At 45.1% G+C, this 27,598-nt stretch overlaps 1 protein-coding gene across 6 annotated transcripts in view; it reads left to right on the forward strand.

Annotated features, from left to right (window-relative positions):
• The first annotated feature begins 3,512 nt into the window (after window positions 1-3,512).
• JAZF1 (JAZF zinc finger 1) overlaps window positions 3,513-27,598 on the forward strand; it is a 338,636-nt gene continuing 314,550 nt past the window's right edge. For 5 of the 6 annotated variants that reach the window (XR_014833151.1, XR_014833148.1, XR_014833149.1 and 2 more), the window contains exon 1: window positions 3,517-3,660. Coding sequence is in view for 1 of the 6 variants with exons in the window: in NM_001315730.1 (NP_001302659.1) it covers window positions 3,546-3,660 (115 nt within the window). In the remaining 5 variants the exon portion in view is untranslated. 6 annotated transcript variants of the gene reach the window in all.

Below are 27,598 nucleotides of genomic sequence, written 5' to 3' on the forward strand. Positions count from 1 at the left end.
CTCCTTGTTGGGTGGGCTGACACGTTGGGAGGCACAGTGATTTCAGGAGAGGCAAATGGCTTCTCCTGAAAAGGGCCTTTTTTAAAAAAAAAAAAACAAACAAACCAGCTGCATCTGTAGGGTATGGAGCTTCCTGGGCCAGGAGTCAAATTGAAGCTGCAGCTGTGGCCTACACCACAGCCACGGCAGCCCACTGGATCAGAGCCGCATCTGCCACCTTGGCCGCAGCTTGCAGCCACGCTGGATCCTTTACCCACAGACCAAGGCTAGGGATTGAATTGGCATGCTCACAGAGACAATGTCAGGTCCTTAACCCACTGAGCCACAATGGGAACTCCCAAGAAAAGGGTCTTAAACCCAGAGAGCACTTCTAACCCACAACCACATCATCTCCTTTGGCCTCCTCAGTTCTCTCACTGACTCTTTCCTTTGAGATAATTTTACTACTCAAATCAGCCATCACTTTCTCTGGGACATAGTTGGTTGAAGTATTTGTTCTATGTATTTTTATAACCTCAAGTTGACTTGTTTCTTTTTCTTTCTTTTTTTTTTCGGGTGTGTGTGTGTGTGTGTGTGTGTGTGTGTGTGTGTGTGCTGTACCCACGGTATACGGAGGTTCCCAGGCTAGGTGTCAAATTGTCAAATCAGAGCTGTAGCTGCTGGCCTGCGGCACAGCCACAGCAACTCGGGATCCGAGCTGTGTCTGCGATCTACACCACAGCTCACGGCAACGCTGGATCCTTAACCCACTGATCGAGGCCAGGGATTGAACCAGCGTCCTCACGGATGCTAGTCAGATTCGTTTCCACTGAGCCACGATGGGAATTCCACGTTGATTTGTTTCAAAGGGATGCCCTTGAAACAAACATTTTTATAAATGCATGTTCATAATGGTAAGCATGACACTGTAAAGCAATTTTTCTAAAAATCCACCTGTGGTTACTTTATCTTTGTCCTTCTCTTGTCTATTGATGCCTTATGAGATGCACTGTGGATACAGAGAGGAGAGTTGGCTATGTGTCTCTGGAGAGCACATACTCCATGCCTCTGGCCTCCCAGTTTACTGTGTCTACAAAATCAGTGGGTGTGATGGCCAGAGTATCCTTCAGGTCTAAAAGACTAGGTAGCTAATATAAAGGCCAGAAATGCCTCAAGTGTGCAGATTTTTAAGAAACGGGAGGCAAAGAGTGTCACATAAGCATATACGAGCTTCAGTTCATGGATGAAAAGTTAGAGTGGGTTACCTTACGCAAAATAACCTGAGTCCTTACAAAATATTCATAATTGCCCAAGATAAAGAATTTTAATCTTAAAAATCAAAATCTTGATTCATTTTAAGATTATTTTGGCTTGTTTCATCTTTAAAATGCTATTTATTTCATGTGGCCTATCAAGGTTTTATTTTAGGAATACTGAAACTGACAGCAGGTAGTAGAGACTTAGACATTCGTGAAACCCAGTCCCCATACTTCCTTCATCTTTCATCTGCACGTTTCTGGCAGTTTCCATCTCTGAGCTCTCTTGCCTGTGCCACCTCTGTTCCTTTCCCCACTCTCTCTGGAGTTAATGATTCCACCTGGACGGTTTCTCCTCCAGAAGACAGAGTTGCTACTTCTCCAAAGCTCTTGGCGCTTCCTTTTGGGGGAAGCTGTTTTGGCACCACTGGGGCTGGAGCTTTTGCTTTGCATTTCCCTGTCCTGTTACTCCATGTGATGTGTATTCCGCCTGCTTTTAGCTGAAGGCCTTCCCAGACTGGGCAGCTGAATGCACTGCACAGCTGCCAAAATTCTAATTCAAGAGCTAGAATTCTTACTCCTGCTCTCTAGACCCTTGTCTGGCCTTGGCTCCAGTCTCCTGCCAACTGGGTCCCTGGCTCATTATCAGGCCCACCCGGGCCCTGTCTCCACCCCCAAGTGGGCCCAGGAAACCATTCTTGGCCCCAAACTGAACTTCAACCACACAACTACCCAACCTCACCCAACCCAACTCTCATCTCAGCGCAAGTCTGTTACCTGTGAGCTGGCAGACAGAAGAGATGGGCACGAAAGCGGAAATGCCATGGGTGAGGGCACCCTTCACCCCCAATCACTGTGACTGTCAGGTTGTAAAAAGTTTTATGGTGCCTTTCCCCTAAATTCTCAAATGAAAAGAATTAAGACTCCTACTCTTAGAAATAGCACTGGTTATGAATTTATTTATGAAGAGGGGAATACTATTTTTCTATGTATCTGCACCATAGGGTAAATAACCTATGTCCTAAAGAAAAATGCTAAATGCAGTAATACTTGCATAATGAAAAAATGCAGCGTTGGATCATAAATTTGTAGGTATCTGTAAAAGCGCTATTGGAGAACACAAACTTTAAAGGTAAAAACAGCAGCGAAATGGGGTGGGGGTTGGGACAGGCGGTAATTGATTCTTAACAAAACGCAGGTTTCAGAGAAGCTACCGGAATCAATTTAAATGCTTAACTGGTCAACATTAGGGTTTAACTGCTCACAGGATGGTGTAATCTACATTGACTGGCAGAATCTCTTTTAAATAAAGGGAAACTTAGGTTCCTTGACCCTGTTTCTACTCCTTCGAGCCTTAACTAATGCCCTGTCCTTTCGGTGGTGATCATTTTGCTTCCAGGGACCCAGATGGGTTAATTCCCAGATGTGAGATGGGGCAGTAGGGTGTTGTAATTCGGGGAAATAAAATTATTTCAGTTTTGGTTTTCCCAAAAGGAGCAGGGCGAATTAGGAACGTGCACGTGTAAAACACAGGCAAATGCACTTGACAATCAAGCACTCTATTTTGAAATTTAAATAAAGCTACGATTTTTCTACCGGCCTAGAGGGAAACTTCATTAAAATCAATTAGTACAAACCTCCAAAGAATATGTGCTTTTTTTTTTTTTTTTTTTTTAAAGAAGGTTTAAAGAGTAAGGTGCACACAATTACCTTTCCTGGGTCCCCGGTGAATGTCAGTGCCAAACCTAGACAGGTGGCCAAGTGCAAACAAATGTCCCTGAGAGGGGCCTAGGTAACTGAGTTCTCAAGGCGGGGATGTAAGTGTAATTAATAGACGTGTATCCACCAAGAATGTAATGTACATAACCAAGGAGGCTTCAGACAGATTGCACGTATTACCAACTGTGAAGGGCAGGCTGAGTGAGATAAAGTTGGTGGCAGGCGCTCCCAGGTGAGGCCACGGTCCAGGGGCGGAGGTTGGGGCCGCACAGCTGTTGCCGCGCGCCCTGGTCCCTCCTCCCAGCTGCGGCGGCCTCCCCCCCCACCCCCTCCCCCCTCCGCTCCCGACGCCGCCGCCGCCGCCGCCGCCGCCGCCGCCTCCCCTCTGCCTCCCGGTCTCGCCTCGCAATCCTTCCATCGCTCTCGCCCCCTCTCCCTCCGTCCCGTCCTCTCCGCTCCCCTCACCCCGCCTCTCTCCCCCTCCCCCAGTCCCTCCTCTCCTCACCCCACCCTGCCTCCCTCCCTCCCTCCCTCCGCCCGCCTGCCCGGCGCTCGCTGAGCCGACACCAGGGGGGCTCTCGATGTAGCACCATGACAGGCATCGCCGCCGCCTCCTTCTTCTCCAATACCTGCCGATTCGGGGGCTGCGGACTCCACTTCCCCACCCTGGCCGACCTCATCGAGCACATCGAGGACAACCACATCGGTAAATGGCCCGGGGGTGGGCGGGGGTGCTCGGCGCGCGGAAACTCCTACCCAGGCGAGAACCCCAGAATGGCCAGGGGTGGCCAGGAGGGAGGAAGGCGGCGGCAGGGCGGGGAGGGCGTGTGCGAGCCTGGGGCGCGGGGGTGGCGGGATGCGGAGGCGCGAGGTGCGGGTGGGGGGGCAGTGGGGGAGGGGATGCGGAGGCGCGAGGTGCGGCGGCGGACGGGCCGGGGGATTCCGAGGGGCGTGCGCGCCGGCGGCGAAGTGGTGGGAGTGGGGCTGCGCCACGGCGGGGGCGGCGGGAGGAGGGAGCCGGCGGCTGGGAGATGCGGCGGCGGCGGGGCCGGGCGCCGGGGGAGGGGGCGCCGGGCGGAGGGCGCGGCGGGGCCGGCGGGTCGGGCGGGCGGCCGGCGGGCGCTGGAAAGGGGCGCGGAGTTACTTGGCCCGGGTGGTCCGAGCGGCCGCGGGCGGCGGGGGGCGGGCGCTGCACGCCGCCCGCCGCTTCCGCCCGGGCTCGAGCTGTCAGGGCTCGGCGGCGGCTGCAGCCGCTGGGAGGTGGGAGCGGGGGGGGGGGCGGGGGTGGCTCCACCGCGGCAGCCATTCCGCTTCCTCCTCCCTCCGCCGCCGCCACTGCGTCCTGTCAGCGCCGGTTGCTAGGTGTGGTGCGTCGGGAGGGGGCCGCGGCCGCGGGCGGAGGACCGAGCGCTCCCTCTCGCCCCCGGCGGCGGCGGCGGCGGCGGCGGCGGCGGCGGCGGGGCTCGCGGGCCTGGGGGCGCCTGCTTCTGCCCCGGCCTGGCGCGGACGCCGGGGCGCTGCGGGCTGCGATCCGGCTGCGCCCGCGGGCCGCGCCCTGCGCCCAGGGCCGCGCCGCCCCGGAGGCCCCTGCGGTTGCGTCTGCTGGAGAGCAATCCCCCCGGGCTCGAGGCCGGGCATTTAAATGCGCCCCGGCTCTTCGATTTGCCTTTCAAAGGTTGCTAGGCCCGAGGTGCGCCGGCCAAGCCCGGGATCTGCAACGGCGGCCTGCGCAGCGCCCAGGGCGCGGGGGACTCAGGGGCCGCGGGGGAGGGGGCGCCCCGCGGGGCAGCTGCTCTCTCTTCCTGCCCCAGACCCCGGGTCTTTCAACAAGTCCTTTAATTCGCAGAAACCCTTGCACTCATTTACGGACTCCTCTCCGGAGCCCCTGCCAGGAGAGATGGGTCGGGTTCTCTTGGCTCTGACGATCTAGCCACCTGCGGAAGGTGTGGCCAGCTTCCCCGGGTTGTCTTGTGTGTGGGCTGGAAGGTGAAGGAACTGCTTGATGCCCCTACCGGCCTATCTAATCCAGAGAACCTGTAAATTGTCCCCCAGAAAGTCACTTCCAAATGCATACTATGGATTCTGCCCTGTGGATGCAGCTCACGTTTCTTCAAAGTTGAGAGAATAAATCACGACTGCTGTATATTTATGCACGAATAAAATGAGGCCAAGCCTTATGCTCCTTCTCTTAGTTCAGTGCTTTCTCTTTGCACACAGTGAGTGCTTCATAAGCTTTGAATGCTATTTTAGAATGGATATGATAGGACATTCAGAATGGGAAATACTCATTGAAAATGTTTACAAAACGTCTTTTAAAAGATAATCCTGGTGAGTAATTGTCCAGGTTTTGAAACTTACAGAGTTTTAAAACATCCCTTGATGAGGATGTGGCAGAAAAGCTAGGCAAGTTTTGGTGGTCTTGAAAGGAGGGGTTGAATGGAGTAACAAATTTACTGATTCATCATCATGATTGAAGAGTCATAACAGGGTGCATAAAGGATAAATCAGCTTTTTCATGATGGGTAGTTTAAAATATTAAAACTCTAGTAATGCAAAGTTCCGGGGAAATTTTATTAGTTCAAGTTGCTTCTCTTACTTTCAATAATAAATATAAATAAGATAAATGTATATTTATGTAAATACATAAAAAAAAATTTCCTGATGTAGACAAGGTGGTCATAGCATACCTTATTCACTCACAGTTATTTCAGGATGAACCATATTTAATGGGAGTAGTAATTTCGCCATGTTGCCTGCTTACTTGGCCTAGCTCGTTAACAGAAAATATATATTTATTAAAATGTCTTGAAGACATCCTTCTTGAGGGTTTAGTTTGTAATCAGTTAGATGATTTAAGACTGTTGGTGAATCACAAGTTTTTAGAGTTGGCAGAAATTGTCTCTAGTATCGTGCAAACATTTATGAGAGGGTTAAGGGTTCCCTATTTTCTAAAACTCAACTTTTAAAGTGATGGTAACCCCCAAGGGGTTAGTGTTTTTATCTTAGTGAAAACTTGGAACAATTAAGTTCATAGCTATAGCTATGACTTAGGTGAATTGTGTGGCATGGCTAACAATTACCATACTTTGGAATCAGTTTGAAACCAGCAAACTCTATGGACAGTCAATGGTAAAAAGAACAAATACTTAAAATTCCCAGGGGTAAAGAATTATTTGGTACCTTGACTGAGGAGAGGCCTCTTTCTTTCAAAGACAGCCCCATATGCAGAAAGAAAAAAGAACTGACCTCAAGAAGAATAATATCAACCTGAGTAGTGGGCACTGTCAAATAAATACACTTCTGATGAAGAGACATGAGTGGAAATATATCAGATGAAGCGTTTGGTGAAAGTTCTACATGTGCATGTGTTGTTAAGTGAAATTCATTGTTTGCGGACCAGTCTGTAAATTTTTGAAGAGAGTTGTTTTTAATGATTGATGTACCACTTCTGTGTCCTTGTTATCAAGTGGCCACATGAAAAAGATGCATGAAAAGACTAATTACTAAGCAATATATGTTAATGTTATCTTTAATTTTTTTCAAGGAGCCTTTTCTTGGGCAATCATAAGATATTGGAGATGTGTTTAGGTGGTGGGTCTGTCTTGAGGACCTTTCTGAGTTATTACCATTTAACCACTAATGAGATGAAACTTTATGGATGGGAATACAGCATATTTGTTGCTTGAAGGATTTTTCAAGGCCTTCAGTGTACAAGGCCCATAGTTTTCATTATAACTGTATTTAGTTCAGATTAATTAAGTGCATTAAGTTGAGAGTAGCTGTTATACATGTACACTTAGCTCTTGTTGTTCACCAGTTACCCCTTGTTCCATCAGGAACAAGGTTTCAGGGCCGTGGAGCCAAAGGAAGTGTGATTTTCACCACCCTCTGTTTTAGCTCTCTTCCTTTCTCTGGGAGGAGTGCTGCACCTGAGTTCCTGTTTTCTTCTTTGCATTTCATTGCTGGTCTAGTCCTGGAGCACCTGTATCCAGGTACCACCCCAGCGAAAACCCTCCCCTCGGCTTAAATTGCCTAGAAATCCCACAGCCCTGCAACTATGAAGCGTTTCTCCATCCACTTCACTCTCGATTCACAGCCTGGCTTTGTCTCCTGGAGAAGGGAAAAGCTGATCAGAATGTGTTGGCTTTTTATTGTGAGTAAATACTTGAGTTTGTAGAAACACTCTTGACACACAGATAGGTGAGGTTGAGCTGGTGACTAGGAATCACAGAAACAGCAACACTGAATTTAGCCCTGAAGGTCATGTCAGAGACTCATGCAGTGTCTGCTCCGTTTGCGCATCCTAGTGCTGTGAAATCTTTTGGCCTCAGAAAGATAGCTGTTTAACCATTCTTACCAGATTTGATGATTTGGTACCTTTGTAAAAAAGGACCTCTGCGTTTTGATTTTATTTACATATTAATATATATTGAGAGTAACTTTTTGGTACCAGGCGTAGTTATAAGCACTTTGGTATTTTTTGGTGAACAAAGATCGTAACCTTTTGGGAGTTGTTCCAGTGTTGGGAGATAGACAGGAAATAGCATAAGATGTAAATGATGGAGTAGTGAGAAGGTGGTTAGCAGTATGGAAAAGAGACAGATTAGAACAGGCGGAGGTGGTTGGGAGTTGGAAGTGTTGGAGGTTTTTGTTTTGTCTTCCCTCCCCCCCCACCCCCCAGGGCCACACTTGCAACATATGGAAGTTACCAGCTAGGGGTTGAATCTGAGCTGCAACTGTGGGCCTACGCCACAGACACAGCAATGCCAGATCCAAACCGCATCTGCAACCCACAACCCCCCCTCACTGAGTGAGGCGAGGGATCAAACCTACATCCTCATGGATGTAGTCAGGTTCATTACTGCTGAGCCACAGCGGGGACTCCAGTGTTGGCGTTTTTAATTGGTTGGTTAGGATAGGCCCCACTGAGAAGCTGATAAGTGAGCCAAAACTTTGACAGAGGTGAGGGAGTTAGCCATGAGGACAAACGGGACACTGAGGTCCAGGCAGAGGGAACAGACAGTGCAAAGGCCCCAAGGCAGTCTGCAGCCTTTAAACTGAAACATCGAATTTGACCTGATTCAGCTATTGTTATGAGGGTGCTAAACTATCAGGTCTTTTAGGACTTGCCCCAGATGTTAGGAGCCTCCGCTTTGCTATTGTTGACTCACATTTTCCTGTTGGGCCCCTTTTAGGGGATGGATGATTATCATTGACTAACAGTGGCCTGTAGTAGCTGTAACTTGGTGGTTCTTGACCTTGAATGTCACCAGGTTTCTTGGGAATCTCCACTTGTTCGTTTTTTCATCTCCCACACCCAGGTGATCAATCCATGCTGCTTCATATCATAGGGTAGATTTGTAAACCATTTCATTAATAAAGGTCAGAGTCTCTGGGGGAAAAAAAAATAAGGTAGGTATTATGAATAACGTAGAATTTGGCTGCACCAACAGTTTGGTAAACATTTGCATTATCTCACGCAGCACTGTTGGATACTGAATAGATGGGTGTATCATATAGAATAGGCCCTTATGATCCTCGCTTGATAGGTGAGCGGAGTGAGGCACACAAAGATGACTTAACTTGCCCGAGCGTCCATGGCTGGTGTGAGCTGGAATTTGAATTTCAGACAGCTTTGCAGAGCTGGGCCTGTGCCACATGGCCAGACAGGTGACGAGCTTGATCGTGCTGGCCCTGCTTCCCCTGCAGACAATTGGTCTGTTTCCTCCTTTCGAAAGCAACTCTGGACCCTTGAGTGAGGATCCTCTGAGAGGCCGCATAGTGAGCCCGGCCGGCTTGGTTTTGAATGTTCACCTCTGCCACTTGTCAGCCACTCAACTGTGGACAGCTGGCGTGAGCACACTGGGCCTCAGTTTCATCTGCCGGATGATGAGGGTAGTAGCACCTACTCCATGGAGTGGCTGTTAGGGATTAAGTGAGCTCATGCATGTCAAGGACTCACTGTAGTATTAAATTATCTACATCACCCCATTTCTTGCCATAGTGTGGATTTGCTAAATAAGTATGTCGGAGTCCTGTGAAAACCTAGAGGTTAGTAGAGCGTGTGGCCAGAGGCACTTTAGACGCTGGCAAAGGCCTTTGCCGCTGTGGACTGGAAAGTGGTGTTAAGGCCAGCAGCCTCCAACATGGCCTTTCCTTGTGGGCTGCATTTTTTTTTTTTTTTGAAAAGAAAAAAAAAAAAAAAAAAAACCAGAACTAGAAAGAGGCACTGTGGCCTTGGGCCTGTGGGCACATTCCCACGAGGACACTTCCTGTGGGGAGACAGAATGACTGAAGGTATAAATGAATGAATGAAAGGCTTGTAACTGCTCACCCTGCTCCTTGCCTGCGGCTTGATGGCAAGATGCCCTGTTACTGCCTCCCATCGTTTGCTCGAAGGTCCCCGATACAGAGCCAGGCAAGATTTCAGGTGTGTGTGCATGCGTGCGTGTGTGCACACGCCACACAGTGGGGAACCCTAAATGCAAAACCTCACGGTGTTCTCCAGAAGACCGTCTTCAGTGGTTTTTCCATTTGCCCACTTCTCACCTGAAAACAGCCAAAGCATCCCTTATAAAACACTGCTAGTGAACATCCTAGGCTTCTGATTGCTACCTTTTAGGGTCCATGTTTTCTGATGTGTGACTGAAACGTACAGACAGAAAAACTGCCTGTAACTGACCAGCTTGACAGACGCCTCCGTGTTCTTGGGAAAATAGCTGCCTTTGGAATGTGTATTTTAGTGACACCTCCCACCTTGACCATTCCAGACCGAGAGCTGTCTTCAGAAAACCCAGTTCTTCTGTCGGTGACAGGGAAGAAGCCTCAAGGCTGAGTAGGCTGGTGACACTTTATGAGAGGGGCTTTCCAAGGACTGTTTGAGCCGCAGGCCTTGAGTTTTAGACCGAGGTCTGAGAGACGGGACACGGTGCTATTGGTGAAGCCCTTAAAATCCTCCCTTTTCTCCCCCCACCGTTTGCTTTTAGGACACGAATCCTACCCTACCTGTCTTTACTCCTGCCCTCAGGTCTCAGCAGTGCAGACACGGCCTGGGTATCACGGAAGAACTGTTTCTGGATTGCAGATAGAACATTCTGTTTCATGACAGTGATAGATTTGTTTCATACTGACCTGGCTAAAGTGTTGGATGGCAAATATTTATTTAGAATTTGAAAATTGGAAACTTCGAATGGCAGAAATTTATTAGATGTCAGTTAAAAAAAAAAAAAAGTTTTCATGTGCTATGCTCAATCAGTTTAAAGAAAGTTATATTTTCCCCTTACACGAAGCACTGTAATCTTACAGTAGTTTTCACCTTTTTTTTTTTTTAAAGTCCAGCTGCAAGCACAGACCCGGTTAATGGATGTTCTCTTTAAGGATGAAGTCTTCCCACTAATTCTCTCTCCCTGCTGGCAGGAGTCAAAGTGCCTCTTTGGGGTCACTAACTACGGACTCTGTGTCCAGCACCGGAGAGCATTGATAGGCTCCTGCTGGCCTGGCTCACCCACTGGCCAGCTACAGGAAGCCCTGTCCCTTGTCTGGCAGGCTCATTTAATAGTGCCAGTCTCCTGAGATAGACCTCCTGAAGAGACACGATCTGGCTACCATGTTGTTAACTCAAAAAGTCTCACTCTTTCTTTGGTACTATGCATTTATAGAGTTGATGTATGCACATAGTGTATAAATAAAGGCCATATTTTTGTATAATCTATACTAATGCAAAAATAATGCATATATAAATGTATATATACACACCACACGTATGTGTATGAGTACACATATATGCATATGTGTATTTATATATGGATATGTGATACGTGCATTCTCTCTCTAGATCCCTATGAATAGTGAAAACTACCAAACAGATTTTTTTGATATTTTCTATGTGCTGGTACTAAAGACGGTACTTCCATTTTCCAATGAACCGAAATTTATTTGTAGAGACCAGACATGTACAGACTGAGATAAATGATGAATAGTCAGGGAGACCACAGAGGCAGATTTATTGTGACACTAACGACCCCCAAGCCCCAGGGACCCTCGCTTGTACAATGCGTGTTTTACCGTTTCTGAAGACTTTGCTTGGGTCCACCCCAGCCGTTGCCTGGAGGAACCCCGCCAGTGTATACAACCATGCGCTCATGGGTGGCATCATAACGTACAAAATTTGTAGGCTATAACCAGTTTTCAGCAGTCAGTTAACCTTACCCTTTTTTGCACTGACTTCCCTTCTGTGACATTTCTCCTTGGATTCAGTGACGTGGGAATTGAGAGTGTTTTTGAGATACAGCTAAGGGGAACTGAATTGGGGACCTGTTTAATTTGGGTTTAGTGGGATGTGTTTATGCGGTTCGCAGTCACCTCTCTATCTGAGTTCTTCCTGGTGATCTGAGGGAATGCCGTCAGCGTCCCAGCTCACCTGGGATCTGTGCACAGAGGGGCGGGGGGTGGAGGGTTAGTGTTGCTGCATGAATCTTTATCATGACATCTCCTGGTGGGAATGTGGCTTAAATGTGGTATGAAGCCAGACGATAGTCTGGGAAATGCTCTTACTTGCTGGATGTGTACAATTGTAAGTAGAGGATTCAGTTCTTAAATGTATTCAGTATGGAAGTTCTTTCTGTTAGTAATCAATAATGCAAACATTTATAGATGCACCATACTTTTTTTTGCACCATATTTTTAAATGGGCATTCTGTGTTTAGTTTCTTGTTCAGTTGACCTCAGTGTGTGTGTGTGTGAGTGTATGTACGTACATACACTCACACACACACACACAAACATACACATCAGTGACAACAAATTGATTACCAAATGTCATCTATACAAAAAATATGTTAAGTTAGTCAATGGATAAGAAAACTTGGAACGCCCCGAATTCTTAGGGCTCACATGTGAAAGAAAATTAATAGGTGTTTAAAATTTGACAACAACCCTAAAAATTTATATGGCACTAAAAATAACAATGAGGCTAAAAGTAACTTTTCTGAATTATCAATTATTTAAAATAAATTTTGATCACTTTGCTGGAGGAAAGACTGATTTATCTTGGTGCCTTATAGAAAATGATATCAATATAAATCAGTGTCCTATGAGAAGTAATCAGAGTGTACAGCCCAAAGGAAGTATTTGCAGCAATGTTTCAGGTGATTAATTCACATATTGGGTTCTTTTTATGGATTTTGATTTTATGATGTTTTGGTAATGTCAGTTTTAAAATTTTGTATTTTGATTTCTTACTCTAAATAATCACTTTTGGAGTTCCCCTCATGGCGCAGTGGAAACGAATCTGACTAGGAACCATGAGGTTGCGGGTTCAATCCCTGGCCTCACTCAGTGGGTTCAGGATCTGGCATTGCCGTGAGCTGTGGTGTAGGTGGCAGGTGCGGCTCGGATCCTGCATTGCTGTGGCTGTGGCTTAGGCCGGCAGCTACAGGTCCGGTTGGACCCCTAGCCTGGGAACCTCCATATGCCACAGGTGTGGCCCTAAAAAGCAAAACTAAATAAATAATCTCTTTTGTAAGCATTTTGTGTTTGTAACGTTGCATTTTTTTCATAAACAGGATCTAAAGCTGCAGGGCTCATAAAACTTGGGTCCATTCCTTGGTACCACTTAGAGAGTCATTGCTATGTGCCAGAGACAGTTCTGAACAATTTTTATACAGTGTCTAATTCACTGTCCCAGCTCGCTATGAATTATACATTTCCATCCTAAAAGTACTGCCTTCTAATTTGGAGTTAAATATGCTTCCATATTAGTTAAATACCCTCTCTGGTGAAATATGACTAGAATGTTTGTTTATTTTGGTAAGATCATAAAACAAACATTTTCCTTCGAGAAAGCCTCTTTCTCCCTCAGTAAATAAATAGCATCTTTATAATTGGTCCTGCCTTCTTTGTACTATAGAGCCAACCTGTGACTCGGCCAGAATTGTGTGCACCATACTTTCTGGAAACCACCTGTGTATTTACCTCCCCCAGGAACACAGCCCCTTCTGGAGGGCTGGGCCTTGCCATCCTTCTTGCCTCTTCCTCAAAAAGTGTTTTCAGAGATGAAATGAAAATAAAAATTGAGGAACATTTTGGGCCGTGGAAAAGAGTAATTTACAAAGGTGACTTTGGGTAGTGAAAAAAGATATTTTTGAAGGCATCTTGTTTGGACGTGTGCATATATGAGGACTTAGCATATATATTTATGGCACACACACAAACACCAGTTCTGCAATTAGTCTAGAGTAGTTTATATTAAGGAAATTTGCAGAAGACTTTATTTCTTCTCTCTCTCTTTTTTTTTTTTGGTTTTTAGGGCCACCCTTGCGGCATATGGAGGTTCCCAGGCTAGGGCTGTGGCCACTGGCCTACGCCGCAGCCACAGCAATGCCAGATCCGAGCTGCATCTTCAGTCTACACCACAACGCACTGCAACACCAGATCCTTAACCACTGAATGAGGCCAGGAATCAAACCTGCATCTTCATGGATGCTAGGCAGATTGGTTTCCGCTGAACCACTACGGGAACTCCGAGAGAAGACTTTTTTTAAAAGGCGATTTGAAAAGGAAATCCATTGCTTTATTTTTACACTTGGGAATCGAACTTGGTTAGTCCTTTTCCAGGTTGAATCATTGTTTGTTTACATACAATATTTGATTGCCTAGAACATTCTAGGGCTTCAACAATACAAGGACAGAGTGTACCTTGCATCCCTCCCACATCTTTGCCAGGGATGTTTGATGGACAGGAGGCAGGGACTGGGCTAGGGAGAAGCTAGGACTGTGAAGTTAGACAGAATTGGATTTTGAATCCTGATTCGACTTGAAGAGTTCCGTCAATCCTCTTACATGTATAAAATAGTAACAATAGCTACTGTTTATTAAGCACCTACCAGTGAGGCACTGGTTAGTTGCTTTATTTATGCATTGCTTAAGAGTTCAGTATTAATCCCTTTTGACACAAGACACAGACCAAGTCATAGACCACATCACCCAGCATGAAGTACAAAGCCAGTAAAATGCTCAGGGAAGTGAAGGCAGGCTTTGCCTTCAGGTGTCCCCATAGACCTTAGTACTTGCTCTTTATGTATTGTGACTTTTTATAAGATGTTTGCATTTTAACAGAAGGCTCTTCTATACCTGAGTGTCTTACATACAGAATGGCTGCCTTTCCGAAGGGAACAAGTTCAGTGGTGGAGGAGATACTTTAATGCCTGCCTTCTGGTAGTAGCAGAAGTGTTGGCTTCTGAGAAAATGTTTATGTAGGCTAGGAAGGTCCATGAGCATCCCAGCATCCCAGTAACAATAATGAAAACAATAATACGGCAATTTTAATATGGTTATGTGGAGCTATATTCATTATCCTGTGATAAACCGTAATGGAAAAGGCTATGAAAAAGAATACCTGTGTGTGTATGTGTGTGTGTGTGTGTGTGTATATAGGAATATATATATAAAATGGAATCACATATATATAATATGGAATTTTATATATATATATAATGTATATAATGGAATCACTTTTCTCTGCAGCAGAAATTAATACAACATTGTAAACCAACTATAGTTCAATAAAATTTTTTAAAAAGAAACTAGAAGAACAAAAAATAAAATAAAAATTTTAAATGATTATAATTACTGAATTGCCTAAAGATGCTAATCACCAGTTTTCTTTCCTTCGCTGATACTTATTTGGGGTGGAGGACTCTTTTTCAAATATAATGCCTCCTACTATAAACACTTATAACCTTCTCTTTTGCTTTAGATTTTCAAAATTAAAGTCATGGCTTTATAACCATGTACGTTATTTAAAAAAACTTGTTTGGACCAATGATACGTCCTGGGACTCGGCTATAAACACTGTGGATTAAGAGCCGAAACTCTGGCCTCTTGACAATGTGTTTAGAGCCCTCCCTGCCAGACGTTTCCCTGCTGGCATTCACAGAGAGCCCTCTTTAGGTCTCATTACTGTATCACCAGCCTTCAAACAGCTGATGCAGGAGCACTTCTGGGCTTAAAATGTGAAGCACCCCCCCCCCCAACACTTTTATTTATTTATTTATTTATTGGCATTTTAGGACTGCACCTGCGGCATATGGAAGTTCCTAGGCTGGGGTCAAATCAGAGCCACAGCTGCCGGCCTACACCATGGCCATAGAAACTCAGGATGTGAGCCACTTCTGGAACCTACACAACAGCTTGCGGCAACGCTGCATCCTTAACCTACTGAGTGAGGCCAGGGATTGAACCCGTGCCTTCACAAATACTAGTCATTGAGCCACAGTGGGAACGCCAAAGGAACTTTTGTTACCTAACTCAGTAAAAGTCTCTCCAGTGCTAATTTAGCTGGCTGATTTTTTCAACACATGGTATAATTATATCAGTAATGGCAAAAGCAGGGGAATCTGTAGAGACATGTGTACAGCTTACTCTTACGCAAACTGAATACCATGGTAGTAGTATTCGTATGTTATGCCCAGGCTTCCTTAGGTATCAAACATCAAATATAGGACATGAGGTTTTTGCAGCTTCTCTGTAAACTCAAGCTAAATACATATTGTGGAGTGCCTTCACCTCAAAAATTCCATATTTAACTTTTCTAGGCCTCTCTCCTTGTGGAGCCAGTGTCACTTTATTGGGGCATCTGACAGACTGATGTGTCTCTGGGCATTTGTCCTACAGATGTTTCATCGGCCCCCAATAATCTGGAGATAGATTGGATTTTAGATCTTTATCGAGTAAATCTTTCGATAGAGTATTTCTGATGCTAAACAGCTGGTGTTTGGCACCAACTCAACCAAAGGGCTGACAGTGTGTGATTGAAGTGAATGTGTTTCAGTGCTTGGGTTGGAAACTCCCATTTATATATTGGCTTCACTTCAGCACTTTCAGGGCCCACCCCAAAATGTTTACTGTAAAAATATGCAAACATCAGGCAAGAAAATTTGGTCAAGAGATGTTAAGTTGTATGTGTCTTTCACTTCAGATGTTAAAGACATGTTATTTTGACAAAACCTGGAAAGAGAATAGCATCTTGAGTGTTTATGTCATGTATGTTACAGAGTCGTGAGAATGATTCTCGTCTGTGGCTTGTGGCGGTCCTGTTGATTTATAAGTCACACCCGTATAGCAGTAGAGTTTACGTCAATGCTGTTCAACAGGGGACACCATCAGTCACTTGCATGAACCTGGACAGAATAAGGATGCCCAGGCTGCGTCCCCAGATCTTCGGATGTGCTTGACCAGGGCAGGTGTGGTTTGGAACGTATGTGTTTTTGACATGTCTGGGTTGATTATCATGTGTTGCCCAAGTTGGGAACCCGTTGGCTTACGCTGACGAAATAATTAATGTTGTGGGAGGGAATGTTAAAAAGGAATCAAACTTTGAAAGAGCTGTAACCTCTTTGGGTTTCCTTCGAATAGATACACTTTTTAGTTCTGCTAGAGGCAAGCATTTAATACTGGCAAATATGAAGACCTGATGGCAACTCAGGTGTGTAGTTAGCGCAGAAATGCTCAAACTGGGGAGCCTGTGGCCTGAGCATCTTAAACCCAAATGCCTTCAGGACACGGTATGAGTGAAGCGGCCAAGTTCAGTGTAATTTGGAGTAGGGGGAACTCTGGCAAACGAGAGAAGCTTCCCTTAAAAGGGCAGCTGCTGCTGACCTGCATCCCAGCACTACCATATTGGCGTGCAGGGCCTTTTCCGGCAAATTCTAGTATCATTACTACTGCTTCTGTTAGAAGCTAGGAACTAAGATTTTTATGTGAAGTCTGTCTTTAAATGTTTGTAACTAATACAAATGGTTTTAAAACATTGTATAAGAAAACTAGTGCATTGCATCTAATTTCTGTATTTAATAAGAGATATTAATGATGGGCCCTATGTTTTAATGGAGCACATGTGAATGCTGAGATGCAGAGTAAACTTTATTTTTTTTTTCTTTTTTCTGTTTTTAGTCTTTTTAGAGCCATTCCCTCGGCATATGGAGCTTCCCAGGCAAGGGGTCGAATCAGAGCTGTAGCTGCTGGCCTATGCCACAGCCACAGAAATGCCAGATCCAAGCCGAGTCTGCGACGACACCACAGCTTGCGGCAACACCAGATCCTTAACCCACAGAGCGAGGCCGGGGATTGAACCTGTGTCCTCATGGATGCTATTTCCGATGAGCCACGATGGGACCTTGCAGAGTAAACCTTGAAGACCGTTGTTTCCAGCAAGGAAGCTATGTAAACTACAGGAAGTGTAATGGAAGGAATAGTAACATATGTTTTTTCCGTCTCTCTTTATGAAATGGGTGGACTATTTTTTAATATGAAAACCGTGATTGAAAATTTTTCTTTTAGAGCGTTTCTGCTGTGGCTCAGTGGTTTAAGGATCTAGCATTGCCACAGCTGTGGTGTGTAGGTCACTGCTGTGGCTCGGATTCAGTCCCTGGCCCAGGAACTTCCAGATGCTGCAGGTGCAGCCAAAAAATAAACAGTAAAATAAAAATTTTTTTCAGACCAAATTCTAAAAAATAAGCCTTCGTCCTAAAAGTGTATTGGGATCATTCTCAGTTTCATTTCCCTCCTCTCGGGGAAGAAAGGACCACTGAAAAACTTTCTCCTGAATGTTTTCATTGTGTTCAAAACAAAAACCTTTTGCCAACGGCTTGAGTGTTGTATCGCTGGAAAACTGAGAGGAAACTCAGAGTTGATCCAGTCCAGTTAGCCGATTCCATAGATGAAGAAGCCAAGACGACTTAAAGTCATGAGTGGGGGAGAGAGCTTGGCTGGGAGGCAGCCAGAGGACAGGCATGGGGGTGGGGGTTCCGGGAGCTTGTCTTGCTTGGGATCCTGACTTTGCTCCTTCTGTCAAGTGATGCGACCTCTGGGCCTCACATTCTTCATCTCTAAAATGGGAGTAATTGTGTGCATCTTGAGGTGTAGTGAGATGGCACAGTGTTTGATGTGTTAGCTGTGGAACTCTGGAGAATTCTGAAGGGTAGAAAGTCTCCAGACGGAGCTGTGTGGAGTATGACTGGGTGCTCAGGGGCGCCGCCTCCAGTCCTGCTGCCTCTGTGACCTTGGCCAAGTCATTTACCTTCTCTAGACCTCAGCTTTGGTGAGATGACGATAGTTAGTATTTATCTCAGAGTGCTGTTACGAGGATTAAATAAAAACGTGACTTTGAGGGGCCTGGCAACCGGGAAGCACCCCGAAAATGTTAACCCTGATAGGTTGTAGCACCTTCTTTCATCCATGATGGGGCTCCCAAAGCCGCATTCCTCAGATTCTTCTGTCCTCTCTGTTTTCATAATAGAGTGGGAAAAGATGGATCAAAATAGCCTTATACATTTCTGTTCTTTGTTAAGCATTTTTGCTTTGAGATATTTGATGAAATTCGATTTTCCTGGTACAGTTTTGATGTGTGTTTGAATAAGTCATACTGAGTGGTCGTAGGAATCCATGAGCTGTTAAAACATTCCACAGGCAAATTCTTGCTGTTTCAAAATATACCAGCCTTAATTTAGTATTGTTTATCTAGATTTACATTTTGGCGACGTTACATCATGTGATTAGAAATATGACTTCCAGATTTGATAAATATAATTTTCTATTTGGGAAAACAGGCATCCTAGGAGTCTGGAAAGGTTTATTAAACTATATAAACAGAAAACAAATTTTTTTTTTGTCTTGTATCAGCTAAGCAATGGAAAAACAGAAGATGGTTTTGTATGTATTGTTTGTAAAGATTTATTGTGAATCACTTGAAAGGATTTGTAAGGCTTTTATGAAGAAATCCAAGAACATGACTGTGGGACTCTAACAGAATGCCATGTTCTCGTTAAGTGGCTGTGCATCTCTTTAATAACAGTTCTTGAAATGTCGCATACCCACATGCTGGAAGCTTCTCAGGAAAGTCCCAGGATAGGCCTTGTTTCAGAAGCTTGAGTGGCAGTAGTTGAGTTGTTTACGGGTTGTGAAGGATCTTTAAAGTACTTTACTCCTAAATGGTATTTGACAGTGATTGAAATCCTTTTCAGTCCTATAGACTCTGTTGCCACTGGTTTTCCCCTGTAAGGAGTGCTCTGGGATCCCATACAGTTAAGCAGCCGGTCCTGGCTTGTGGGACGGATCAATAATTGAATTAAAAAATGGTTTCCATCCCTTTTATTACTGAAGATGCCTTTTGGTTTTTTTTCTTCTCCCTCCCCACGGATTCTAAGTCTTCAGAGGTTTTTGTCAGTCTGATGTGGCAAGTAATTAAATGCCTTGTTTTCCTGCATTTTCATGCAGCAACATCTCAAACTCTCAGTTTATACTATGTATTTGATACATCATTACGGAGTGCCAGCCATGCGGGCACTACCTAGAAGCTGGGGAGCCAGTTGGGAAGGACACAGTTGAAGTCTGTGCTCACAGTAGAAGCAGACAAAACACAAGCACACAAGATAATTTCAAACAATCACAATGCTGTGAAGCAAACCAGAGTGAGACGGAGAGCGAGCTCGAGAGGCCTGTTGGAGATAAGGTGGAGGGAGGCATCTCGGAAGGGACACGCTTGATGCAGGGGAGGAACGAGCCACTTGGGCGTCTGGGGAAGAATGTTCCAGGCTGAGGGACCAGCAAGGACAAAGGTTCTGAGCAGGAGTGCCTGCTGTGCTCAAGAAGGAGCGGGGGAGTGGGGGTGGTGGGAGCAGGGAGAAGCAGGAGGCGGGGGTGAGGGATGGAACAGCAGCCGTTGTCAGGGGCCTCTGCGTGTAGACCTGGATGTCAGCCAGGATCACCTAAAAGGGTTAAACTAATTCCAGCCCCCGAAGATGATGCGGAATGTGGTGCAGCTTCATGATGGCCCTCGTCTCCACTGCGCGCTCTGTCAGATCCAAGGAGCTCAAGGACCCCACTACCTTTATAGCCCTGGAGAGATCTGGAAAACCCCAGCTGGCCTCCAGGTCTCTTCAAATCTAGTTGACTTTTCATTTCAGCCTAAAATTATATTTCTGTTTTGCAGTCAGTGTTGAAATAAACATTTTTGACTCACGTAATGCATTTAATGTTTGCTGTTTTATTTTGGAGTGGGAGCAAAAATAGGGATTATCAGTAATCATGCGTTTAAAACATAGGGTTTGGTATAGTTTTCAAACTCTGGGGATCTATAGATTTCTGAATTTTTCTTCAGAGCTTTGTGAAGTTTGCATAGATTTTAGTGGGGATGAATCTTAGCAGAAAGGTGGGGGGTCTGGAGAGAAGAGAGGAGAGAATAGTCTTGACAGCAGTAACTTTAAACACGTTGACAAGACAGAAAAATTTCTGGGGGAGATTATGTAGACTATGAGCCTGAAGATAGTATTTCACCATCGGTACTTTGTTTTGTTCTGAAAGGTAATACTTTATTTTGGTTATTTTATTTTATTGTTTTGCTTTTTAGGGCCGCACCTGCAACATATGGAGGTTCCCAGGCTAGGGGTCAAATTGGAGCTGCAGCTGCCAGTCTACACCACAGCTATAGCAACTTGGGATCCAAGCCACGTCTGCAACCTACACCACAGCTCACGGCAATGCTGGATCCCCAACCCACTGAGTGAGGCCAGGGATCGAACCTGTGTCCTCATGGATAGTGGTGGGATTTGTTTCCGCTGCACCATGACAGGAACTCCTCTTTTTTTGTTGGCTATGAAAGGTAGTATTTTATACAGCTCTTCCATGAAAAGTAGATGTGGTTTTTCCTCTACATCTGCATTTTATGGGACATGTTCCTATAGACATTTCACTGTCAAAGTGAGCTTTTGTTTTTATTGAGGGTGTGTGAACCTGTTCTCTGTATTCTAATGTGCTCGTATCTTTGTTCAGATAATTGAGGAATGGTGTGTTTTGGGTGACACCCATGCAGTTAATAAAATTTAAGGGAATGATCAAAGAGTGTGAGATACTCAGAAATACATGTGTTTGTACCTATAATTTAGCCTTTCCAGTTAATGTAAAATAATGATCTGCCACAATAATGTTAGGCCACAATAACGCAGCATAACAAACGGTCCCCAAACTCAGTCGTTTCCAACACTATGCACATATTCTCATACTTGCTGGTCTGCAGAGTGTCTCTTTGACTGATGGAAAGTGGATTGAGCCGGGTGGCTTGGCTTTAGGCTGCCAGTCAACTGATCTGCTGTAGGTTGGGCACAAGTCAGTTGATATGGGTGCATTCCAGGGACTAGGCTGAAGGGACAGCATGCTTTTCTCATAGTGGCCCCTGGAGTGCAAGTGCCACACCAGACCACAGAAGCTCGTTTAAAACCTTCTATTCCTGTCATGTCTATAACATTCCTTTGCCCCAGTCATGTAGCCAGGTACAGAGCTGATAGGGCAAGGAAACATATTCCTCCCTAAGGGGAAGACGGGGAGACGTGAGTGATGAGTGGTCTATTATCACAGTACCTTTTGTCAGAAATAGAAAAAGCCCAGAAGCATTTGAAATTTTGTTCAGAGAAGTTTTCCCTAAAAGGGTTATAGCAGTGTATAAACATGAAGTTGCTCCCAGAGCACGTGGGAAGCACACCTTGGGCCCCCCACTGAGGGATGAAGAAGCATTTTACATGACATAAAATAAGAGCAGTGAAGTGCTTTCTACTTAGCCACAAAGAGCAGGGGATCTACTTCTCTGGTTAGGGATGATCCCTTTTCCATTCTGAAGTTAACTTAAGAATCTGGAGGCTCAGCAGTAACAAACCCAACTAGTATCTACAAGGATGTGGGTTGGATCCCTGGCCTTGCTCAGTGGGTTAAGGATCCAGCATTGCTGTGAGCTGTGGTGTAGGACACAGACGTGGCTTGGAATCCACGTTGCTGTGGCTGTGTGTAGGCCGGCAGCTGTAGCTCTGATTCGACCCTTAGCCTGGGTCGAATATGCTGCAGGTTCTGTGCTTGTCATCTAAGTTCCTGGGCGGTTTGACAAAGCTCAGAGGGTTGGGAATACCTTTCCCAGCACACAGAGCTTTAGAAAAGCTTTGGGGCTGCTTTGGGGGTTGGACCTTGTGCCCCTTCCTTGCCCCAGTTCTGAGCCAGCCTCACAGAGGATGGAAGAGGGCTGACCTGCCGTCCTCCCACTGTGCATCACACCTTCCGTGGCTGAGGGAGTCACTGGCTTTGGGTGCCTTAGGTTCTGGTTGAGCTGCTCTGTGATTTTGGGCAACTTTCTAACGTATCAATTTTCTCATGTTCGAAATGGGAAATGTGACATTTACCGTAGAGGGCTGTCTTGAAGGTTAAGTGAGTGGCAGGTCCTAGCACAGGGTCTGGAACGTGTTAAACATTTTAAAAATATGAGCTGATAATGTGTTTATTATTATCTGCTGTGACAGGTCGTAGGGACAGCATTCTGTTATTGTTACCCAGTCTTTGTTTCCTCTCATTACATGGTGAGCTTTCGGAAGGCATGATTCATGGAGCTGTGTTTCATTGCCAGTCCCCACTCTGCAGCAGCACAAAGCTTATGATGTGGGAACTTAAACTGATATCCACTGAACTGTATCCAGAAGTGCATCTTCTACCATGAAGCCTTCAGCTCCAAGGACCCGATTAGATTGTTTCTACAAACAGTCCTTCTACTTCCCCTTTCATACTTTGCCTTGAAATACAGACTTTTGAAGCTATTGGAATTGAAAGGCTTTGAATTAGTTCCCTACTTTGCCTTTAATCAGACACTTTCTACAAACTCAAGGGAGCCCTGCCTGCTTTATGTTACATCAGAAGAGCTGAAAAAAGTACAGATGCTAATTTTCATGGCATGACTATAAGATTTCAAGGGCGTTTAAAAGACCATTTTGTTCTAATATTCTTCCAACTCCCGCCCTTTGAGTTGCCTCTCGGATGGTGCCTGTGATTTTACCATCAGCTTGTTCAAAAGTATTGTAAATTTTCAGCTAAGTCATTGCTCCCAGTGAGGGGTCACTCAGAATAAAAGACTCAGCTATTGCAACAAAGAAGCCCAACATCCCATAGATTAAACGTCCAAGAAATTTGTTTCTCTTTCATGTAAGGATCCAGGATATATTGGCAGACTGCTCAGCTCCATGCAGTCATTCAGGGCCTCAGGTTCCTTCTGTCTTACTTCTCTGCTCTCCCAGAGTCTCCTCCCCTTCTGAATGGTAAAGGCTGGGGTCCTTCCTGGAGAATGAATGCCTGTGTTCCTATTGGAGGACAGGAAAAGAGTATGGAGGAGGGCACATGCAATGTGTTATGTCCCAGGCCTTCAGGAGGGTGCTGTCATTCCACTTTGTTCTACTGGTGAGAACTTCATTGCATGGCTCCATGTCGCTGCAAAGGGGCGGGCACACATAGCCCCCAGCAGGACCTAACCACAATTCTGTTTGTTACTCTGGAGGCACGCAGGGGCTCATTTGGGTGGATAGCTGTCAAGTTCCTGCCCTAGACCAACAAGTCTGCTTTTGAGACTTTTGCCTTTCAGTTGAATAGCTGATATATAGTCCAGTGGTTTAGCGAGTGGGTAGTTATAATGATAATAGGATTTACAATTTGTTGAGCTTCAGCAGTGTTCTAGAGACTATTAAACACAATTGAAAGCATTACCTCTTTTGACTCTCTCAGGCCACGAGGGAGAGTCTCTTACTACCTGCATGGTATAGGTCAAGACACTGAACCTTAAAGAGAGTATAAGTAGCCTTGAGAAGTGTGACTCCAAAGTCTTTACCTTCGTGCCCTGGGAATGGTGAGAGTCCTCAGGCAGGAATAAAGGATTGCCATATACTGCTTCTAATTCTGGCTTCTGGAGCTCGTCAGTAGCAAAGGCTGTTAGGAAAAGCAGCGGATTCTCTGGAAATGTTCAAGCAGGAGCTTAGCTTTATAAGCTCCTCTTAGGGATTCCACAGAGGGACTTCCTGCTTTGCACTGCAGGTCATGGTGAACGTCCATGATTGTCTGAGAAGGTCAAGTGCTCTGCTTCGTACACTCTGGCTTCTGCACATCACCCACGATCCCTCATCCCTACGACAGTGGCGCAGTTCCATTGGCACACACATTCTGTGCTTCCCTCATAATGAGGAGGCAACTGCTAACATATGGCACAAGAGGGTCAGTGGTTGAGATGGGGTTCCTAGTGTGACTTTGACCCGTTACGTCAACCTTGAGCCTCCACTGGTTGGGGAGTGAAATATGTGCATTGGGCTTACTCACTGGTTTTCTAGGAGTACTTCCTGGGGCTCTAGAATTTCTTTTTTTTATTATTTTATTTTACTTTATTTTATTTTTTTTAATAATTTTTTTTATTTTCCCACTGTACAGCAAGGGGGTCAGGTTATCCTTACATGTATACATTACAATTACATTTTTTCCCCCACCCTTTCTTCTGTTGCAACATGAGTATCTAGACAAAGTTCTCAATGCTATTCAGCAGGATCTCCTTGTAAATCTATTCTAAGTTGTGTCTGATAAGCCCAAACTCCCAATCCCTCCCACTCCCTCCCCCTCCCATCAGGCAGCCACAAGTCTCTTCTCCAAGTCCATGATTTTCTTTTCTGAGGAGATGTTCATTTGTGCTGGATATTAGATTCCAGTTATAAGTGATATCATATGGTATTTGTCTTTGTCTTTCTGGCTCATTTCACTCAGGATGAGATTCTCTAGTTCCATCCATGTTGCTGCAAATGGCATGATGTCATTCTTTTTTATGGCTGAGTAGTATTCCATTGTGTATATATACCACTTCTTCCGAATCCAATCCTCTGTCGATGGACATTTGGGTTGTTTCCATGTCCTGGCTATTGTGAATAGTGCTGCAATGAACATGCGGGTGCATGTGTCTCTTTTAAGTAGAGCTTTGTCCGGATAGATGCCCAAGACTGGGATTGCAGGGTCCTATGGAAGTTCTATGTATAGATTTCTAAGGTATCTCCAAACTGTTCTCCATAGTGGCTGTACCAGTTTACATTCCCACCAACAGTGCAGGAGGGTTCCCTTTTCTCCACAGCCCCTCCAGCACTTGTTATTTGTGGATTTATTAATGATGGCCATTCTGACTGGTGTGAGGTGATATCTCATGGTAGTTTTGATTTGCATTTCTCTTATAATCAGCGATGTTGAGCATTTTTTCATGTGTTTGTTGGCCATCTGTATATCTTCCTTGGAGAACAGTCTATTCAGGTCTTTTGCCCATTTTTCCATTGATTGATTGGTTTTTTTGCTGTGGAGTTGTATAAGTTGTTTATATATTCTAGAGATTAAGCCCTTGTCGGTTGCATCATTTGCAACTGTTTTCTCCCATTCTGTAAGTTGTCTTTTTGTTTTCTTTTGGGTTTCCTTTGCTGTGCAAAAGCTTTTCAGTTTGATGAGGTCCCATGGGTTTATTTTTGCTCTAATTTCTATTGCTTTGGGAGACTGACCTGAGAAAATATTCATGATGTTGATGTCAGAGAGTGTTTTGCCGATGTTTTCTTCTAGGAGTTTGATGGTGTCCTGTCGTATATTTAAGTCTTTCAGCCATTTGGAGTTTATTTTTGTGCATGGTGTGAGGGTGTGTTCTAATTTCATTGCTTTGCATGCAGCTGTCCAGGTTTCCCAGCAATGCTTGCTGAATAGACTTTCCTTTTCCCATTTGATGTTCTTGCCTCCCTTGTCAAAGATTAATTGACCATAGGTGTCAGGGTTTATTTCCGGATTCTCTATTCTGTTCCAATGGTCTGTCTGTCTGTTTTGATACCAGTACCACACTGTTTTGATGACTGTGGCTTTGTAGTATTTCTTGAAGTCTGGGAGAGTTATGCCTCCTGCTTGGTTTTTGTTTCTCAGGATTGCTTTGGCGATTCTGGGTCTTTTGTGGTTCCATATAAATGTTTGGATTGTTTGTTCTAGTTCTGTGAAAAAGGTCATGGGTAATCTGATAGGGATGGGGCGCTAGGATTTCTATAGAACTCCCTACTGTTTTTCCTTCCCTACATATGGGGTAAACTTTTCTTTAAAGGATTTTTTTTTAAGTTTAGCAAAAGCAAAAACCAAAAGGCTGAGTATAGTGATAATGGTTTATTTTTATTGAATGCTCCAGTATGCTAGGCATTATTATTGTTCTTAGGGCTTTATATGAATTAATTCACTTATGGCATACACCTGCTATTCCCAGTTTACAAATGAGGAAGCCGAGCCACAGGGTGGTTCAATAACCTGTGCATTGTCACTCAGTAGAAAGTAACCAGAATTTAAACTTGGACTTTAAGATCCAGACCTGCACTGTGCTGCAGGAATGGATGATGTCTCAGATTTCTCCCAGGTCAAAAAATGCTTTGGTCCTGTGCCTGTTCCTGTACCCAGATCACTCAAGAACTTTTCTTCTTCAGTAAAGACTTGGAAACACTTCATGACCTCCCTCTTGACAAGGAGAGGCTGATTGCCAATCCAGAAAGTCTGTATCTTGCTGATCATCTCAGAAATCCTATAATCTGTTCATTGTCACCTAGTGTAGTGTGCACCTGTTACACTGACGTTTCTGACCATGTAGCTGCTTTGATAAATATACCAAGACTTTCTTAAACACAGCTGGTCCTGGAGGGGGGTTCATAAAGGGAGCCACGTTCTTATGAGATGATTTTGGTATGCAAGGAATGGCCTCCTGGGATGGATCAAAGATGAAGCTTTGTGGCTAACAGTGCTATTAAAGGCCTCTTAGAATCATGGAACTTTGCAGCAGAAGCAGCCTTTGAGAACATCTGACCTAACAGCCTGCTTTCACATAATCAGCCTCAGCTACCATGTGCCTGCACTTTCTACGTGCTGGGGCCGTGGCATTGAATACCCTCTGCTCTCTTGGACCCTTCATTTGATCTGGGGGACTCAGATAAATCACCACAACACAGCATGTGTCATGTTAGGTCGTGGTAAGTGCTGGGAAGGAAAGCAGGGTGAGGGGATCGAGCGTGACAATGGGGGTTCACTCTAGGTTTTGTTTTGGATCTGGGGTTTAGACAGATCAGTTTCTCAACCCGTTTGTCATGAAGCCCCTCCCCAGAACTATATTGGACGTTGCCTCCTATCCCCTTCACCCATGGGATTTTCGTACCATGGCTGTACTGCGTGTTTGTTTCTGTACTCTGCGCCTATCTGCATTCTGCATATAATAAAGAGTGAGATCCCCAAACCTGCTCCAGACCAGTTTTCACCACCGTGGGGGCAGTACCACTCCATCCTTCTGTTCAGTTCTCCTTTCTCCTATTGCAAACAAAACTGAAATAGCTGCTTATAAAAGATCACAATCTAAACTAGCTTTTAATTCAAAGCACTTTATTTCCTAAGTATGTTTTTATATATAAGGAGTTAGCAGAACTTTGGATGAAAAGTTTCAAAAATCATTTAAGCATTAGAAGTGAAGTCTGAGGTTCTAGATGCCAGTTTTAATGCTGTATACAGCAAAATAGGCTCTGTATACACTAGGAAGGATGAAATCCACTGAGTAACTGATCCTTACTGCAGCTGGGGAGAAGCCTGCTGGCAGAGACTCCCAGGCCACCAGCATCCAATGCTGCCAGCTCCTAACTGGCTTCCTCTGTGCCTCTGCATCAGTTCCTCTGTCCCCTAATGCTTGTCCTCTGCAGCAGCAAGAGTGCTCTTTCAAGAGTGTCAATCAGGAGTTCCCATTGTGGCTTAGTGGTAACCAGCCCAACCAGTAT

This window comes from Sus scrofa, chromosome 18 (assembly GCF_054392235.1).
Source record: "Sus scrofa isolate SSC_HxYL_T2T_F1_AM1 chromosome 18, Sscrofa_HxYL_maternal_Yorkshire_Landrace_v2.0, whole genome shotgun sequence".
NCBI classification, from domain to species: domain Eukaryota; kingdom Metazoa; phylum Chordata; class Mammalia; order Artiodactyla; family Suidae; genus Sus; species Sus scrofa.